The sequence below is a fragment of the Sus scrofa genome, chromosome 16 (genome assembly GCF_000003025.6).
Source record: "Sus scrofa isolate TJ Tabasco breed Duroc chromosome 16, Sscrofa11.1, whole genome shotgun sequence".
In the NCBI taxonomy this organism is placed as follows: Eukaryota; Metazoa; Chordata; class Mammalia; order Artiodactyla; family Suidae; genus Sus; species Sus scrofa.
The window spans coordinates 38,106,459-38,127,483 of NC_010458.4; the positions used below are offsets into that span (position 1 = coordinate 38,106,459).

Genomic DNA, 21,025 nt, shown 5'->3' on the forward strand with positions numbered 1-21,025 from the left:
CAAGGGAAACCCAAAAGAAAACAAAAAGACAACTTACAGAATGGGAGAAAACAGTTTCAAATGATGCAATTGACAAGGGCTTAATCTCTAGAATCTATAAACAACTTATACAACCCAACAGCAAAAAAACCAATCAATCAATGGAAAAATGGGCAAAAGACCTGAATAGACATTTCTCCAAAGAAGATATACACATGGCCAACAAACACATGAAAAAATGCTCAACATCGCTGATTATAAGAGAAATGCAAATCCAAACAACCATGAGATACCACCTCACACCAGTCAGAATGGCCATCATTAATAAATCCACAAATAACAAGTGCTGGAGGGGCTGTGGAGAAAAGGGAACCCTCCTGCACTGTTGGTGGGAATGTGAACTGGTACAGCCACTATGGAGAACAGTTTGGAGATACCTTAGAAATCTATACATAGAACTTCCATATGACCCTGCAACCCCACTCTTGGGCATCTATCCAGACAAAACTCTACTTAAAAGAGACACGTGCACCCGCATGTTCATTGCAGCACTATTCACAATAGCCAGGACATGGAAACAACCCAAATGTCCATCGACAGATGATTGGATTCGGAAGAGGTGGTATATATACACAATGGAATACTACTCAGCCATAAAAAAGAATGACATCATGCCATTTGCAGCAACATGGATGGAACTAGAGACTCTCATCCTGAGTGAAATGAGCCAGAAAGACAAAGACAAATACCATATGATATCACTTATAACTGGAATCTAATATCCAGCACAAATGAACATCTCCTCAGAAAAGAAAATCATGGACTTGGAGAAGAGACTTGTGGCTGCCTGATGGGAGGGGGAGGGAGTGGGAGGGATCGGGAGCCTGGGCTTATCAGACACAACTTAGAATAGATTTACAAGGAGATACTGCTGAATAGCATTGAGAACTATGTCTAGATACTCATGTTGCAACAGAAGAAAGGGTGGGGTAAAAAATGTAATTGTAATGTATACATGTAAGGATAACCTGACCCCCTTGCTGTACAGTGGGAAAAAAAAAAAAAAAAAATCTTTGTCTAAGACTTCTTCAGCCACCTATCCTGGTTACCATGGACTGAACTGAGTCCCCTGGCCTCTAGCCCCTGGGGCAGGACAGCCTCTTTCCTCCCTCAAAGAGAAGCCTTGCTGGGTTCTGAGCCTGCGCTCCTGGAGGCAGGGGAATTTGAGGCTCAACAGTGCACCAGTAAATTTTCTGTTTCTCCAGAGAGGAATGAGAATAGAGTCAAGAATTAGTCCCTTTGCCCTTAGCTATCCTTCTACCACTTTTTAGTATTTACTTCCATGCTTTATTTCCTACCCTCATTCTTTCAGCAGTAAGATGCCATAAACATTGGCAAGAAACTGAAAGAGTGCAATCAAAAAGCCAACCCTCAAAGAGACCTCACTGGGATCCAGAAACTAATCAAGTGCTTCAATATGCCTTCTTATAAACTAAGTTCAACCTAGAGCAGCACATGAAAATAAGAGTTTTGTAAACTAGCCCATTTCAAGATTGCGTTTGAAATGCACTAGGCAACAACCTTTCCACAATTTATTATTATCAACCCAGAAGGAAAAGGAGATGCAGTTAATTAGAAGAAAGTTTAGCTCTCATTGAGTGAAGACCTCTAATCCTAAAATACTAAAAAGCATTAGTGGCCACAAAGGACCTGCTGCCTCTGAATATCATGCACTGCAAATTTCAGGATGATAAGTGAGTTTAAGAAACCAGCGCTTTGAAGAAGGGCCATGGGCTTACTTTCCGAATCTTAAGCAAACTTTTTGATCTTCTGTGGTTCATTCTCTCTGGCTATAAAACCAGAAAGACATTCTCCTCTGGAGTTTATCAATAGGATTAGGGAATTGATAAACACACAGATAGTGGTATTTTGAAATCCTCATGTCTTTCTTCCCTTAGACTTCAAACTATCACCCATTCATCAACTCACTTTTGATCCACCCTTTTAGAATGAGAGGGAAACAAGTATGTCATTTTTGATAGGTACATAAAAGCCCAACATAAAAAAATGCATCAGAAGCATAAAAATGTTTCTAGGAGCCCTATTTGACTATACCCAAGAATTAGCCACAGGAGGAATTTTTCTTCCATGTTCACAGAAGTACAGAGATAGAAAATTAAAAAAAAACACAACACAACATACTTGATCTTTTAAAAAGCTTATATATATATATATATATATATATATATATATATATATAAAATGTAAAACACATATTAACTATAGAAACTTTGGGAAATAGGAAAAACTTTGAGCCATGCAAAGAAAACTATTGATAACATTTTCTTTCTGGATGTATGTGACCATATGTATGTTACATATGATTTTTATGGAGTATATGATTTTTTACACAATTAGAATCATAGCCTATATTCCATTTTACATCTTGCTTTTAAAATAAATATATTGAATCATGATAAATTTTATATGCCTTTCCACTTTTAAATAATTTCTAACAACTGTAGCCTATGTTTAGGTATTTCTAAAATTTTCAAGTAGATGTCCATCCAAACATTTTAAAAGGTAAGTTCTAATCTATTTTTAAATTTAAAATTTTAAATAATCATATAAATTTAAGTTCATTTTATTCATTCTTTTAAAAACATCCTAAAAATAAATAAATAAATAAAAACAGCCTAGTAAAACAAACATGCTTATTTTGACAAAATGCTCATAAAACAAAGCTAAATATTAAAACACTACACAGGAAATTTGAGTTCATTGGGTACTAAATTCATGGGGATGTTGCATATTTTATCTTGCTACCATTTTAAAATTTGAAGTAAAGCTGACTTACAATATTATATCAGTTTCAGGTATATAGCATAGTGTGGCTACCCTTTTTTCAATTAAAATCATGAAACTATGGTTTTAGACAATAAAAGTATTCTGGAAAACTTGGGTACCAAGTACATTTTGTGAAACGAAAATACATTTTTCCATAGGTATGATTTTTAATGATTTGTTTTTCCAAAATAATAATGTTATAATTGCTTTGAGCCGTACTAAATGTCACATTTAAGAATATAATGACCCTTTTAAAGTTACTAATGAAGGAGGTATTATGATTTCCATAAACTCCTAGTAGACAATATACTGCTAAAACAAATCAGCAAATGAAAAACTTTGCTTCACTGGTATCAGATTCACCCAAGGAAAGAGCTTCTCTGCATTGCTTAGTCTGTTAGTTTAGAACTTGCTCCACTGGAGGTCGAAAAAAATTAAGTTTTACCTCCATTTATGGGACCCCAGGGACTGAAGTTCTTATAAAACAAAGTCCACCTCAGCCACACCTGAAGGTGATTCTCCCCTACGACACTATTACCGCTTAGAATTAATGTAATCCATTTTACACAAAATCTCAGTCCTGCAGTTAGAATTACAACTACCAAAACCTGCATTTTGGCAAGAATGTCCAGCAACATTTATTAAGAACTAAAAACAATGTAACTTAATATAAATCAAAATTAAAGCCATCCAGTATTGTGTATGGTAGTATCTTCCAATTGGAAAATTTTCAATATCAAACTCCAGGCCATTTGTGCATGTCTGTATACACAGTTTTGATGGTTTTTTGATAACGCTAACTACAGTTATCAGTCATCAAGTTGTAATGTTTGTCCTCACTTGAAGATCACCTTTGTATTTACATTCCATACTAGCACCAAAAGGAGAAACCAAATTACAGCCCTTTTCTCAGTTTTAACAGACAGGTAAGCTAATACCTAGTCTATAAAAAGAGGTCAATGAGGTCATCCATCTTCTTAATGTTACGAAGAAACAGCTTAGCTTATGTATCTTTAACCCTTTCTTTCACCTTGAATTGCAATTTCCTAATAGATTTGAGTAGTAACATGTCCTGACATCTCTTTCCCTGATGCCCAGCAAAGTCACTCGGTGTTTTATTGATTCCTATACTGGGGATCCTTTCAATATTTTAATATGGTAATGGGCCCTTTCTATTATTTTTTTATTTCTTAAATGGGCTTTCAATATAATTATTTTAAAAATTCAGAGTATACATATCCAGCAAACTGATAATAATGGTAATAATTTCAAGTGATTATGATGATTATAAAACCATAATGATAACTAATATTTACCAACCAATTACTACGATTCATGCACTGTGGAAAACACACTACATTGGTTATCTCCTATAAAAAAATTTTTTTTTAGATGAGGAATGAAAGACCTAAGAAGTACCCCCAAAAAGTCATATGCCCATGGTATGATGAGGCCGGGATTCAAATTTAGGCAACATGACTCTGGTGGGTCTGTGCTTAAACATGGCAGTTCTGCATCTATAACAGTGTTTATCAATGCCAAAAGCACATCCAAAACACTGCTCAATCTCTAGTACATTTTCCATTTCATGAAGGTGATAGGTACCAAAAAAACAATAAATGGAAGAGTCTCATATAAATGCAAAAGAAATAAAAACCAAAAAAATTACCCAAATGACTTAGAAAAACAAAAAAATCCCTACCCCCCTACTGATTTTCATGTCCTTCTTTCCTAAAATAATAAATTAAGTGAAATAAAATAAGTTTTTGTTTGCTACCCAGGTGATAGTTTTGGCTGATAATTCAATATCATATGTCCATACTCAGACTGTAGTAAGATTGCAAGCATGTCATATTTAATAAATGCCTCTGTGCATATGCACATGTATGTAAATATCTATGTGTAAATGTATTTATGCTTGCTGTGTGCATGTGAGTGTAATTCTAGGGGAAGCATTTTGACTTTCTGCCTCTGTATTTCAAATGAGGAGGGGAAAAGTTATTGTGGGGGGAACCCCACCACCATCTTTATCAGCATAAAGAGAATTTACTGTATTATTTAGCCTATAATACTCAATGGAAAAACCCTTCAAAGAACATCTGCCTTGCATACATTACATTTTAAGGTGTATTTCATAAGATTAAGAAAACATAATACGTCAATGCAGGTTCATCAATTGTAATAGATGTTGCACCCTGGTATGGGGGCAGAAAGTATATGGGACATCTATGTACCTTCCTCTTAATTTGGCTGTGAAACTAGAAGTGCTATCCAAAGTAAAGTCCTAAAAAGTTAAAAAATGAAAATATATCATAGAACATGACCTAAGAAGTTATTTGGTCTTCTGACACTTAAATCATTTGCTCACTCCTTATTCATGCTTTAAAAATGAAGGCCTGATATTTGCCCCCAAACATTCCTAAATCAAAACCCCTCTATTTGGGGCCCTTGTATGCTCATCTTACACGCACTGAAGATGAGGTAAGTGAAATTGGAGCTAATGAAACATAAGCAAAAATTCTCTAGTCTGAAGTGTAATCTCCGCTTTGTCATAAAACAAAAATTTAGGTTTCACTAGAGAATGTTCATGAAGTCAATAAATGACCTCAAATTTGTTAAATGATGGCATGAAAGACAATCTCTTTTCAGAATTATATAGCAACAGATTTTCCTTTTCTAAAATGATAAAAGTGTTTTGCACATGTAGGGACGCACTCACTCAGCATATTTATTTTGTTTTATAAAAGCCAATACAATAAAGGGATCCCATCAAGAGTGCTGATGTCACAAATTGTCATCACAAAACTTTGATGGCTGACTTCCAGGAGGGAGGAGGATGGGGAGAGGGCTGCACACACAGCAAGCTTTCACAAGTGCCCTCACTCTGTGTTCTAGGAACAGGTTCTTCTTTCCCAGTTTATCTTCTTTGGCCCGTTCCTAACGTCAGTGGCCCTGCACTCTTGGTTTTTCTCCAGGATGGGCTCCCAGGGAAAAAATTTATGGGTAGCTAGTCCAACAATTTTTCAAGATTTGCATGGTATCAAATGATTCAGTAGATTAAAAGGAAGGGTGTGATCAAACGGAGAGGAATGAGCGCAGTACATTTTCTGCATGCCTACTACGTACGAGACCCTGCCCGACTGACACGTGGTATTTAATTCTGATGCCTCTGCGGTAAATGGATGCTCATGTTCCCTCTCAAGATAAGGAACTCGGTTCTGAGAACTTAAGTAACTCATTGGCAGTCATGCCCTTGGCAAGTGGCAGAGTTCAGTGGTTTCCAAATGCCACGCTGAGACCTGGTGCTCACCCAACAGAATGCTCATTGCTCTTTGTGAGGGTGAGAATAAACACAAACTTTAGAGTGAATTTTTTTTAAGTCTTATTTAAAAAAAAAAGTTAACCACATTCCTTTGAAAAACTCTCCTTTATTCTGAGAATACACCTTTTTAAAAAATGGAAACGAAATGCCTTTGAAAAAGAAAATGAGTGTGTATATCAATGGGGGGAATTTCTCTATTAACTAAAGTCCTTTATCTGGAAAAGTAGGGAGTTAGTAATGCTGGCTCAGTCGCTGAGATGGTTTTTGAAGTCTTATTGAATAATAAAATCCCAGGGCATTGGAAAAGAGCAGCAGAGCTGGATTTAAACCCAGACTTTACATACTGTCACACTTCCACTGCACCATGTTGTTGCTTTCTACACACAAGTGGATTCAGACTATTCTGAAGCTCCACAGAAGTACATATTCTAGACTCAGTACAGTCCAACAGAAGTTTCTGCAGTGATGGAAATATCACTCTCTGTGCCGTCCAGTTCAGTTTGCACTAGCCACAGTGGCTACTTAGCACTGGAAATATGGCTAGTGCAGCTGAGGAACTGGATACTACCTTTATTTAATGTTAATTGATTTAAATCGAGAGTCATCAGTGATTAGTGGCTATCATCTTGACCAGTGCACCTCTTGAGCAATCTTTCAAAACTTCAGTAATAAGAGAAGACAATGTTTTGAATAACTGGAAAAACAAACAAACAAACAAAAAACTACTCTAAGCTTGAGAGCAAAAGAGCATTGCTATATTAATGGAACAACAATTCTTGATTGTTTGGCAAAGACAATTTTTGCTCTTCCTCATAAGAGGAAAGATTTGCTTAGAAGCCCATCAGGATTCTCCACTCCTGAAAGGGGAATAAAGATTTTAGTATAACTGCTATTATTATATTCTCATCCAGAGGGTATTATACCTGCCAGCAAATGCCAAAGGCATTGTCTGGCAGCAGCTGTTGGTCAAAATCATTATGTTCAGGGTCAAGATACCTGGATTCTAACTCATGACGTGTATGTGCACGCACACATGCATGTGTGTGGGTGAGTGCGTGCAAGACATGGCATTTCTGAGCAGAATTTTGTGATATGTAAGTCTGAGCTAATGATATTTTCCCTTGTTTCCTTACATGACTGTTTTGAGGATCAAGTTCTAAACTTCATGGGAGAATCCTATGTTAAGTACAAAGATTATACAGATGTCAGGCGATTTTAAGAATGTACCCCTATCTATCTGCATCACTCCCCAAAGAGTCTATCAAAGCTGAGAGCCAGAGAGGATAAAACATGGTAGTCTTTGTGAATATCTTGAACTTGAACTGATGACTGTGAGGTCTGTTCATAAACCTTTGAGGTATACTTTTACCATATTCAAAGTGCTCCTGTGTTTGGAGAGCTGGGTTATATACAAGTTGTCTGTCTGGGAAACATCAGGTTGCTTTCCTGGATAAAAAGTACAAGATGGGCCACCTTTAAACCAATGCAGAGCAGACAAACAAACAAAACACCAAAAAATAGTGAAACAGGTAGGAAATTTTACCTAATCTCTATAGCAGGTGGGGTAAATGAATGGAAACAATGTATTTAAGATAAATAATGCACATGAAACAGCATAAAACAGGAGTTCCTGTCGTGGCACAGTGGAAACGAATCTGACTAGGAACCATGAGGTTGTGGGTTCGATCCCTGGCCTCACTCAGTGGATTAAGGATCTGGCGTTGCCGTGAGCGTGGTGTAGGTCCCAGACATGGCTCAGATCTGGCGTTGCTGTGGCTGTGGTGTAGGCTAGCGCCTACAGCTGATTAGACCTCTAGCATGGGAACTTCCACATGCTGCGGGTGTGGCTCTAAAAAAAATAAAGACAAAAAAAGAAAAGAAAAGAAAAGAAATGGCATAAAACAAGAGTGTGCTGTCAGGTCAACACATGGAATTAACTCCATGATTTTACGTAAAAGAATTCTTAGTGCCTTCTTTTTTAGCTTCTGAAAAAAAAAAACAAAAACAAAAAAACAAAACAAACAAAAACAACAACAACAGCAAAAACTCATAATTGAAAAATAAGAGATTGGATGAAAGTTTTACTTTATTGCACTTTAAAAAAATCACCACTGGAACCTTTGGATAATGCATAAACCGTAATTCTTGTTTTCTGATTTTTCTGGCAGAGAAACAAAAACCAAAAAAAGGAACAAAAAATAACCAGCCAAACAAACCAAACTGGCCTGGTAGACAGAATAAATTCAGCCTAAATAAATAATAAAGGAACAAAAAATAACCAGCCGAACAAAACCAAACTGGCCCTGGTAGATAGAATAAATTCAGCCTGACTCTACGTCCCAAAGGAAGAAAACATGTTGAGACACAGAGACACGGGATGTGCATGTAGCCCCGCTATTCAGAGAAACAGAGAAAAAAGACTTGGTCTTAGGGCCATTTATAATATTTACTAGCAGACAACATCATGCACTGAACTGCTTCAGTGATTTCCTATGACAGGACAGCCTCCCAGATGTGCAGTGATGCACAGAGTTGTCCTTTTTCTGCGTTTAACTCCTCTACTTCTATTGAGAGGTTGTAAGAATCGATGCCTTACATATATCTACACATAACTATCCAGTAGTCAGTCCAAGGTTAAGAAACACCCTGTGTCAGGAAGCTGACACAAAGCCTGAGAGAAAGCACAATAGGCAGATGGAATAACCGGGGATGTTTCTTCTGCAGATCTCACCTCAGCTACAAAGTGCCAGGAATCTGAGAGCAAAGCCCAGTGTTCAACAGTACTGACTTGGTTTTTCTGAAGACAAACCAGAGGTCTGATTGAAGATTCTCTTTCTTCACATTTGTAATAGCATATCCTCAAATGTTTCATCTTACAAGGACTTAGGATGATTTGCTAATAACCCCTCATATATCTTATATCAAGAAGCACGTCGCATGAATGTTCTAGTAGTGTGATTATTTTTCCTATGTGGCTCAGGAAACTGTACAGAAGGAATTGAGAACAATTCACTAAGGATCTAAGTCTGATAAGCAAACTAAATATTTCATGTGATTGATGTATACGTAGAAAAAGATATTATATAGGAATCTGAATATTAATGGGTTAAGTCTCCTTTTCTATCTGGGTAAGGACGCAGAATTTTTTTTCTTTTTTTTAATGTTTTAGGGCTGCACCTGTGGCATATGGAAGTTCCCAGGCTAGGGGTCAAATTGGAGCTACAGCTGCTGGCCTGCATCATAGCCACATGAACATGGGATCTGAGCCATGTCTGTGAACTACACCTCAGCTCATGGTAAAGCTAGATCCTTAACCCAATGAGCGAGGCCAGGGATCAAACCGACATCCTCATGTATACTAGTCGGGTTTGTTACCACTGAGCCATGACAGGAACTCCTAGAATTATTATTTTTTAAATCACAAGACTGTATGATGCAAAAAAATTTTTTGCCCTGTTTTCATGGGTCTATAGTGTCTTCAAACAGTACCCAGACATGAAGTAGGTCCTATCAATATTTGTAGAATGAGTAAAAGCATGACACTCTCATCTGAAAATGCAGCCAATGAATACACTCACTTAGAATGTGGGAGAAGACATAGGTTGGTTACCTGCATTAGAAAGCAACTTTCTTCTTTGTCCTGACCTATCACCACCCGCCACATTCCCACCACCCCCTATCAGGATTTAAAGTTCTGAAAATTTTCATTTTGTAATGCTAGAGCATGGTTTTGATTTCTGTCTTCTTTAATACATACAGGAAAAAATACTGGGATAGAAGAGTAATTGAGAGCACCCAGGCACAGTATCTGTAATTGATAGAACTAGAATCCCTTATGTAATGGCCATCTGTCAAGGAAGAAGCAGGAGGAACCCCAAATTTTCAACTTGGTTCATTCATCTAAGGCCACATTGCACTAACAGCACTATGTAGGTTACTGTGCTAGCCTTCTTCATTGAAGATGGTTTTTAAACTTTCCTAATTTTAGTCAGATAATTAATTTTATTCATACTTTGCTCTCAGATTATGTTCTTTGTATACACTGAAAAGTAAGGCAGTTCTCCTTGACCAAGGTTGGTTTGAGTTTGCCCTCTAGCAGGGATTTGATACCTCATAAAATTGTGGTGTAATCACTTTTATTATTAAGCTACCAATCTCCCACATTTTTAAAAAGTAGATGTTACCCTTTGTAAAGTATTAAGTCTGAGGTAAAGCATAACCACATGGTCAATCATTTACAAGGTGAAACAGCTCATTTGCACACTACATTTTTCTCATTGAGTATAGGAGCTGGGGAACACTCAGGTGACTCTTTTTCCGCTTTGTTTTTCTTTTTTTCTCAGTTAAAACTGGAGTCCAAACACTCTATGAAGTATTAAGGAAATTCAGGAAAGAAAATTTGATGCTAAATATTAGGGCAAACTCTCCTAAAGATGCAACAGAATTTCAGTAGTCTTAGCATGAAAATAATGAATTTCTAACATATTAGGTCAATATCCATTTATTTTTCCCTCTGCTTTAAGAACTTTTTTTTTAGGGCTGCACTTGCAGCATGTGAAAATCCCCAGGCTAGGGGCTGGGATTCAAATCAGAGCTACAGCTCCACATCTACACCAAAGCCACAGCAACGCAGGATCTGAGCCACGTCTGCAACCTACACCTCAGCTCGTGGCAACACCAGATCCTTAGTCCACTGAGCGAGGCCAGGGATTGAACCTGTGTCCTCATGGTTACTAGTCAGGTTCTTAATCAACTAAGCCACGACAGGAACTCCTTTTTTAAAATTTATTTCTATTTTTTAAAGAACTTTTCACAATTAACATTTATTTCTCCACGTCCCCTAAGACCTCAGGATGTATGACTTTGGCAGTGATAAGCAAGAGGTATTAGAACACATAACTTAATTATTTTGTTATTTTAAAAGACTGGAGCACCCAAGAAAATGCTGCAGCAATACATGAAAATTGACTGTTTTTACCCTGTGACATTAACAAATATAGTCATTCAAAATGTCAGAATATTAGAACTTCCTTTCTATGATTCTTTGGGTATGAGATTAGGAATATGATATTTTTAATTCCTTAATTCAGAAATTGAATAAGCATGTTTACCTAATTTATAAGTATTATTTTACCATTTATGGATCTCCTATTTTTTTGAGCTAGAAATAAAACAATCCCTGGGACTGGAAAAAGAAGTGAAATTTTTTTAAAAAATGAAAAGAAGAAAAGAAGTAGCAAAATTCTAGTAGCCAATGACCTTAGAATATTCTGCTAATAGACTTCTTGGGATTTAATGGCTAGTGTGAGTTTGAGGTCCTATCAATATTCAATAATGACAATAATAATAATAATAAAAACTTGCCACCTCCCAGAGAATAGAAGAAAAAGCCTGGTTTATCTGGCTCATTACCAAAATATTACTTTTGTTAATAATAAACTATTTTGTCTACCTGGGGTCCTAACAGAGTTAAGACTAGGATAAATTCTCAACTCTAGAGCTCATCGAGAAGTTCATGGTTCAGCAAAAGTTGAATCTGCTGAATATTTTTCTTTCTCTTAACAAAATGTCTTTTTTCACAGAGGTTTGTTTAGCACCAATCCTAAGGACATTGATAAACACCTTAATCTAGAGGTGTTTGAGAAAGTTTCTCAAACTTTCTCAATTCATGACATTCTTAGCATCTCAGTTATTTTACAGCACCTCATTGGTCAAAAGAAATAACTAATAGTGGCAACTATTAAGAATTTAGTCCCAACTATTTAAGAAGATTTTGTCTCCACAACTGAGCACCTGTTGAGTTCTACACAACTTCTCACTTGGGAATGAGCTTGGACACAGTCTGCCTCATTTTCTGGTCCACAGTGATTTTTGAGCAATGCTTGCTTCTTATCATAGCAATCGTCAACATCCCAGTTTCGCAAATACACAATGTCACAGAAAGAAAAGTAATGATCTAAAGTAGAAACTGGGAACGATGTCAAGCTGTTATTTCTCCAGATAACTGACAGATGTTTCTGTGTTTCTCTTGAAATTTAAAATACCCCTGGCACCCATGTTAGCTCCCAGTGGTGGTCCAGAGAACCTCAGCACAGGTTGTGGGAACCCAGGTCACAGTCTAATTTTTCTAACACCATTGAGTGAGGGGTAAGGACATGCCTACAGCTGAGAAAACTGAGGAATTAGGGAAGGAATTATTTAACCGTGGTACCTTTCTGTGTTTAGAAAAGGGTAGAGGACTTTCACATGGCAAGTAGACAGGTGCTCATTAGTACTAATAAGATCTACAAATCTAGTTAGATGGGGCTACCAACTTTTCATATAGATTGAAAGAGAACCAGACTCTTCGTAATGCAGCCTGTCTTTCCTTTTTATTTTCAGAGCTACTCTAGTAAGACTAATGAAGAATAGTGTATCCTTAATAGAAGTGATGAAGAGACATACAAGAAATCTCTCTTCCTTTTTTAAACTCAGGACTAAAATCAACATCACCTTCTACTCAGCAGTCATAGGAAGAGGCCACAAATGATCAAGAGGTGGTGAGGGATTTGCTCACTGCTAAAGAAGGGGTAGAAATTTGAGATGGGGGGTGGGGTCCCCTAGCTGAGAGACCACCTACATTGATACTACTCAGGCTCGAACAATGGAGTGACAAGGACTAATTAGCTAGACCGGCAAGTGTGCCCCAGCTTTTTACGGTACATGGGGTCCACGCACCTCCTCTTCACTGCCTCTTCCATGCCCTCCCCCATATGCATCAGTATGTATGGATGAGTAAAGGGTCACTTGGATTATCTTTGGATTCTGTGTGTTGGTGTTTATTCAGCAGATGATGGGGACTAGAGGCGCATAATTCAGATAAATTGAAAAATGTTATTAACTGGCATGGTTTGACAGGCAGTTTGTATGCAACAAACATAGTTTCTTGACTAAATTTTGTCTTCCATTTATTCTATCAGGATAATGCTGATAATTATCCTGTTAATTTTTCCAGAGGCTCATATCTATATATTTGCAAGTACAAATAACACTATAATATGGGAGAAGGGCAACAACAGAAGTAACTGTTATTCAGGAGCCAAAACAGTATTAAATGCATTTTGAAGAATTTAAGGGGGAAAAAAGTTATGTATTTTATGTAATTATCCATTTATTCTGTAATTTTATTCATGTTTCCTCATGACAACACTTGGGCAACCTTCTTTTATCTAATTGTTTCTACTCTTTTTGTGTGTGTGACTTTTTAGGGCTGTACCCACAGCACATGAGGTTTCCAGGCAAGGGGTCGAATCGGAGGTATAGCCGTGTCAGATCTGAGCCACCATCTGTGACCTGCACCACAGCTCATGGCAACACTGGATCCTTAACCCACAAAGTGGGATGAGGGACCAAACGTGCATCCTCATGGATGCTTGTCAGATTCATTTCCACTGAGCCACGACAGGAATCCCTAGTTGTTTCTACTCTTGTAAAATACTTTTTACTCAATGGTAGTTCAAGTTTACATTTCATGGATTTATTTCTTTAGGTACTTGTGCTAATCCTAAAGACTTTCCTATTTCTTATGAAGAATCAAGTTGCTACTGGGGATCCATTTAACCAGCTATGTGATAGTCTTCTGAGTAGAGGCTGCCAGGAATTTCTCTACCACATACAAGCTATTTTTTTAGATGTCGAGTTTGGTCTATAGACGTGTATGTATTTCCCAAGAGCCAGTTACATATTTTCTTCATTACGTCTCTGACCAGTTTGAGCTTATTTTATTTTATTTATTTTGCTTTGCTTTACTTTGCTTTTTAGGGCTGCACCCATGGCATATGGAAATTCCCAGGCTAGGGGTCCAATCCGAGCTACAGCTGCCGGCTTATGCCATAGCCACAGCAACTTGGGATCTAAGCCATGTCTTTGACCTATACCACAGCTCAGGGCAACGCCGGATCCCTGATTCACTGAGCGAGGCCAAGGATGGAATGCACATCCTCATGGATACTAGTCAGGCTGGTTTCTGCTGAGCCACAGTGGTAACTGCTATTCTTTTATTCTTAAACTAAAAACTAAATTTTCATGGTGCCAGGAGGTTCATTTGGTCAAATGAATTTGATCAACAGGTACTTCTGTTTCTCAGCTGTTTTACTGCAATAGTTCATAGCACTTTGTTTATAATGGCATTAGTCAAATAATGTTCTTCTAGAAATGATCAAAATGTTTTGTAGTGTTTAGTTTTGTTTTGTTTTTTCTTCTTACGGCTGTGCATGTGGCATATAGAAGTTCGTAGGCTATGGGTCGAATCAAAGCTGCAGCTGCTGGCTTATGCCACAGCCACAACTTGAAGCAACACGGGATCCTCAACCCACTGAGCGAAGCCAGGTATCAAACCTGCATCCTCATGGATACAAATTGGGTTCTTAACCCACTGAGCCACAACAGGAACTCCCTCCTGTTGTATTTTTAAAAATGGTTAGGCTCTTAGGACCTTGGACCTTGTATCTGTAAAATAGCACACTAATGTTCTTATTCACAGAACTGTGAAAAGTATCAAATGAGAGAGCAGATGTGAAATACTTAGAAAAATGAAGAATCATGTACACATGCAATGTATGCTATGATTATTATTACTACCATTATTAGTCTTATTTTCTTCTTGTGCTTCAGCTATCTAATTACTATTTATAGAAGATAAGATAATGCCATCCTGTCTTAATAGGAGGTAATTATCTTCCTTCTCACTTTATCAACAAATTAAACAATTATATTTCAATTTAAAGAGCATTTACCGGTTTTCTAAAACATTTTATTCAAACAGATGATCACACATTGGATTGTACCAACATGGTACATACACTAGTAGGTCTGCATTTGAGACTTCTAAGGGGTTTTCTCAACAGGAAATCTTCATTAGATCAGGTAAGTGTAAAATTGTCAAAAGCAATTGAAATATAAAATAAAGTCATTACCTATGGAGTACTTTTGAATTACAGACACTATACAATCTTCCCAGCATAATCATGAACTCAGTAAGAAAGTGGAGGTTTACATGTGGCCATGAGTGAAGTCAGATAAAAAGAGGGGATAATCCTTTATATGTAGTGAATGTGTGTAGTATCAGATTGAAGACTGAAACAGTGGTTATTTATTCTCTTCAACTCGCTTCTCAGAGAAACTTAAATCTCCCTGGTAGAAAGAATGCTTTCCAGGAGTCAGTTAAAGGAAAATCTTATTGCTCCAATATCAATATCCAGGAGCCATGGGAAAGCTGGAACATGTCAAGACATTATTTTTCAACAAAATATAGAGAAGACATTATTTTTCAACAAAATACAGAGTTGCATCATGGTCTAATTAGATTTGCCATTCCTTTGTGAGTGCAATCAGATAAAGGAACTCTTGAATAGGTACAGTGAAAAATGAGGTCATCCTTGTAAGTTTACTTTGGGAAGAAAATCACTCTTTAAAAGTGAAACATTTGTAGGTGTTTCATAAAATGCATGGATGCACACAGGTAGCCAAAAAATCAGTTTGCTATAATTTTAGAAAACAGAATGCATAGCTATGTAAAACAGAGTCCACTAACTCACCACTGAGTTTATTCCTGGCCTCTACCTAAAGTCAAGTTGTTTCACCTTTGATGAAGTTGGAGGAGATGGCTTTCAACATGGTCATTCATCCATTCAGTTATTTATTATTATCTATGGGGCTTTTCAGCATTTTTCTTGTCTAATTTCCCCTCTCTACTCTCTTATGTGATCTGCAGTGTGGCTCCTTCAAGCTTTTCCCCCTGTTCTTAAGCTGCTCCATCCTTCTCTCCTTCAGCTGTCAATGGCTATACTCTCTACTTGCGTGAAAAAGTAGAGCTCATAAGCCATTAAATCTCTAAATATTTTACCCATGTATTTCTGAGGTTAGTCCCTTTACTTGAACTCATGATCATATTTTTGTCAGCAACTACAGCTTCATATTTAGCACCTGTGTCCTTCAGCCTAAGTGTTCTGAATTGAAAAAAATTTTGCTGATATTTCCAGTTTCACTTCACTCCTCCACTCATTCTTCTATCATCCCACTAAAATACTTCTCCCAGTGGCCACCCAAATCTTAGTAATTATAGAAGGTAATTAGTTCTTCTCTAATTTCTTCTCATCCTCTGCACTGTTGTTTCTACTCTTTGTCCTTGTCCTTTAACTGTTGTCTCGTTTCTCCTAGAGTTCTAGCCTCATCATGTAAAGGCCAAATGCATTACATCATTATGTTGTCTCCTCTCTAACCTGTGTTCCCATGTCAATATCACTGTTCATTTACTTGTTTGGGGTCAAAACTGCAGCATTCTCTTTAATTCTCCTTGCCCACTGGCTGTTTCCCAACACACACACACACACACACACACACACACACACACACACACCCACACCCACACACCCCTTCTGTAAGTCTCCGGCCTTTTGCACCTGGACCAACCTGTGATTATCCTGCCTCCAGTCCCTTGACCTGAGCCTCCACTGTATTTAGCCTGCTTTGTTTCTATGGCTTTTAACATGATCTATATCTCTTTACTCTATACAATCATTTAACTTTATACAATTATTCAACAACAGAGCAATGAGAAGCAAGAAAAGCAAGAATATGATCACATGGCCCAAGCTAAAAACTGCTGTGGTCCTGAGGTCCCATAGGCTGTATTCAAATATTCTCATTCTCTCTCTCTCTCTCTCTCTCTCTCTCTCTCTCTCTTGCCATTTCCCTGCTCATATCAACTACACTGCCATTCTTTAATTGAGCGATGATTGTCCTCCTCCCATATTCTTCAAATATCGCCCCCTTTGCCTGGCTTTACCTGGCTGGCAAACTCCCCTTCTCCTCTCCTTTTCACTCATAGTTTTGTTAATGATTCAAGGATGATGCTCACCATATTTTATTACAAAGGTCTAAAATGTCATCCTTCCTGCCCTGCCCCCACCCCCCAACTCCAACCCTTGTGCAGATTGGAAGCTTGGAATACACCATAGTTGCTCATTAAGTATTTTTATTATGTGTGAATAAATAAACAAATGTCTTAAATTTCAAATCTAAGAAAGTGGGATAAAAATAACACAGAAATAGTGCCAATGGGAAAAGGAATTTGTTTTGGAGTGAAGAAGAGTGGACACCGTCACTACAATGAATTAATGACGAATATGTGCTACTTAATGAGTGTGAAGGAAGAGCAAAACAGGAAATGCTGGGTTTCCAGAAGGCAATTAACTGCTGTAGATCTGGATCTCAACTGAGGCTGCAGGGCCAGAAGTACTGAGCAGTAAGTCATCTGATGAAAGCTGATGGCTGAATCTAGATGCAAAAGAGTTTTCTAAAGCAGAGCCCGGGGCCATACTTGCAGACCTATGTTAAGGGTGATAAGAAGAGCTGGTAGAGAAGAGGTCTGTGAACAAGAGGGAAGAGAGAACACAGCAATGATGACAGGTAGGGAATAAAACACACCCTGTGTTTCCTCTAATTACTGGCACCAGGCCTTCTACCTTATGGGAGACTGATGCATATTACTTGATCAATGATTTTTCAAAGATCAATATCAATGGAAGATCAATTTCAGAACATAAGGCAACACAACATAAAAGAAAATAGAACAGATGTAGATCTTGGGATTAGGTGGGAGGATGGGGAGAGATACAATTACAGAAGTTTTAATGGCCAAAAATGCAGGTTGAAAAAAAAGAGAGTAGACTGGACAGTTTTTGAAAGATGGTGTATGATTAGCGGTAGGTGATGAGATGTTTTTGCTTGTAGCCATAAGGAGACAAGTTATGGCTTGTCTCCAACAACTTGGAGACAAGTAATATCTAAGAGACAATATGTAAGTCTTTTCCATAAATTATTCGATCTGGGATCTGTCACTTCATGCAATTACTAGCTATTTGAGATCAAGAAGCCTGTCTTAGAGTTTTCCTCTATCTCCTGCAGTGCTTTTAAACAAAGACAACTACACGATGGGGATTGAGTGACTTTAAATTGAATCAAAATGATTGTACTTGAGTTGCTCATTCCTAGGGAAAAGAGCGTGTTATCATTTTACAACCATTAATAAATGGCAACCAAGAACTACAGGTAGTGAAAATGAGGAAAGCACAATTTCAATTCTAGAATCTCACACAGCACTACTGGGATACTTAGATGACCTATTAGAATACCGAGAATAGCACCAGTCCCTCAGGAACATCATATGGTTCCTACAAGACTCAGTCTGTCCTGAGTTTTTGAGGTGGTGGTGTCATGAGAAGACGGTGAGGTTACTGCAGAAAAGTCTAGATGCACTAACTCTACTCAGAGGTAAAGTTACCACATGGCAGTGCCGGTATCGAGTGAGAGTTAGGTCCTATTTAGAAGCCTTCAGAAACTAGAAAACTGATGAATACTGCAGTAAACACAAGCCTGGAACGTGCTGAGAAAATGAGCTAATGACGCTATATGATCTGCAAACCTGCTTATCGGTTTTAATCATTTTCCAAGCTGTGCCATGTCTTAAACGATATTCAGGTCTGTCTAATATTTTTGGTGCTTGCCTCCAGTGAGTCACATTCCAAAAAAGGTTTAATTTAGACAAACCTCCGCAAAGATCTCTCAAATGATCTGGCAAACCACTGCTAACATCTGTATGGTACATCAGTTGTGATATAGGCAAAGTGCCATACTTTCTAATATCACAGGGACTTGAGTTTAAAGCTTTCAAAATATTCAAAAATATTCACATGGTTGCATAGCTAAAACTCAGGTGTATATGAATGTAGGCTAATGTTTCAAGTGTAAATATGTTTATTAAAACTGTGACTTTCACTTTTCTCAGACAGTGTATTATTTGGGAAATCAACTGTTCCTTATCAAGAGTCATACTGTACCCAAAGTCAATCTGCTATTTCTCTCTAGCTTGTATAATTTTAGCCGCCATCCTTTTTAAATTAGAGAAGGATACAGTCAAATATCCCTGGTTTTATCAGCTCTAGAGATAAACTGACTTGCTCTTTTTGGTAGGAGCCCCCTCTTTTCTTTGCTCACCCTTAGACTTACATGTCACTGGCAATGGAGGAGTTCCGGGACATAGACTTTGGCGAGAGGTCATAATCGCTGTCAGATCGGTACAGGAAGGACTCCCGGCGTTGACTGTGGACAAAGTTTGCTTGGAGAATGAGCCCAGATCCTGGGCTGGTCATGGGATCCAAGGGACTCCGTCCCGAAGATGTGCCATTGTCCACATCAAAACTGTAAGTGAAGGAGAAGAAATGACATTGCTGTGAACGTCTCTAAGTTGAGATTTTAGTAAAGGGAGATTTCCAATTTAGGAACTGACAGCAAGAATACCTACAGCTGATACTTGCTGTTAAAAAGTGACAGTACCAAAACTCACAAAAGGAAAAAACGTATTGACGTCCTACGTTTGTCTTCCCAAGCTGTTGAGTACCTCTGTTAACTGACCAGATACAAATACGTATGTCTCTCTGAACTCAAGTTTGGTTAAAAAAGAACCATTCTGTAAAGACTAGTTCTCCCAAGTACAGAATTCCTCTTACATAGTAATTTACTAAATATTTGGATTCAATTCAATAAATGCCTATTAAATGCCTAATATTCTTGCTTCTGCAAACCTGGGCTTTTCCACTCCCCACTACGTCTACCCAAACATGAATTCCTGTTGTAGCCCCTTCCCTGCACTCCCAATATATTGTTCAGGATTCCATCAACTCTCACCTACATTATTATAAGAGCCTTTAAATTAGTCTCTCAGATTTATTTTCCACCCTATACCCAGAGTGATTCTTCTTAAAGTGTACATCTATGTAACTCGTCACTTAAAAACCTTTCAGTAGCTCACTGCTGTCTTCAAGGATAAAGTTCAAATTTCTCGGCTGAACTGACAGAGTCTTTTTTGCTATTTCTTTGGGCCGCTCCCACGGCATGTGGAGGTTCCCAGGCTAGGGGTCCAATCGGAGCTGTAGCCACTGGCCTACACCACAGCCACAGCAACGCAGGATCCGAGCCGCATCTGCAACCTACACCACAGCTCACGGCAACGCCGGATCATTAACCCAGTGAGCAAGGGCAGGGACCGAACCGCAACCTCATGGTTCCTAGTGAACTGACAGAGTCTTAAGAATCTATTCTCAATGACAATGAACCCTTTTCCCAACCTCTGCCTGCAATATTCTTCTTCCATCTGGCACTCATACTCCCCCCATACAGAACCACCCTCTCCTTGTCTCAGGCTCTCACTACCTTATCTCTGCCCCCCAGTTACTCAACCCTCCAATTCTCTGCCTAATTAGTATCCATCCTTGAGGACTTGGCCTTCACCTGAAATGCTGCCCTGGGAGCCCAGAGCTTTACAAGATGCCCTTTCTCTGTGCCCCTAGGGTTCTTTCACTCCCTATGGGTAGCATTTGCAATGGATTATACATGCTTACCACTTGGTCTCCATTCCTAGTTTGAGCTCTCTGAGAATGGAGATTCTGGTGTTCTTGGCACTTTGCATGGCACTTTAGTAAACTTTACTAATCGGTGTGAGTTAATGATCAAATGAATGAAAGGCGTGATGCTCAGCAATACAGATTTTAGAGTTTGGGGTTAAAACCCCACATTCAGTTCTTAACAACACAGTCTTTATAATCTAGATAACCTTTCTACAAAGAGCTTTTCTAGTCAAACATCAACACCGTATATTAAAATAAAGTCAACTCTTTTGTGTTCTTATAAGAGGAGAGCAAAGACAGGGACAGCCCAGCAGGTATGTGGCTAAAAAATTGTTGAAGGAATAAATAAACAAATGAATTCAAGTCAGTTGTTATAAACATTTTCCCCATTAGAACTTTTATCCAAACTCTCAATCACCCAGTTTTTAAATAT

General features: G+C 38.1%; 1 protein-coding gene across 22 annotated transcripts in view; it reads right to left on the reverse strand.

The window, feature by feature from the left end:
• Positions 1-21,025, reverse strand: part of PDE4D (phosphodiesterase 4D) — a 1,509,235-nt gene that overhangs the window by 209,159 nt on the left and 1,279,051 nt on the right. For all 22 annotated transcript variants that reach the window (XM_021076868.1, XM_021076867.1, XM_021076869.1 and 19 more), the window contains one exon: positions 19,196-19,387. In XM_021076868.1, the coding sequence (XP_020932527.1) occupies positions 19,196-19,387 (192 nt within the window). The remainder of the gene's footprint in view (positions 1-19,195; positions 19,388-21,025) is intronic.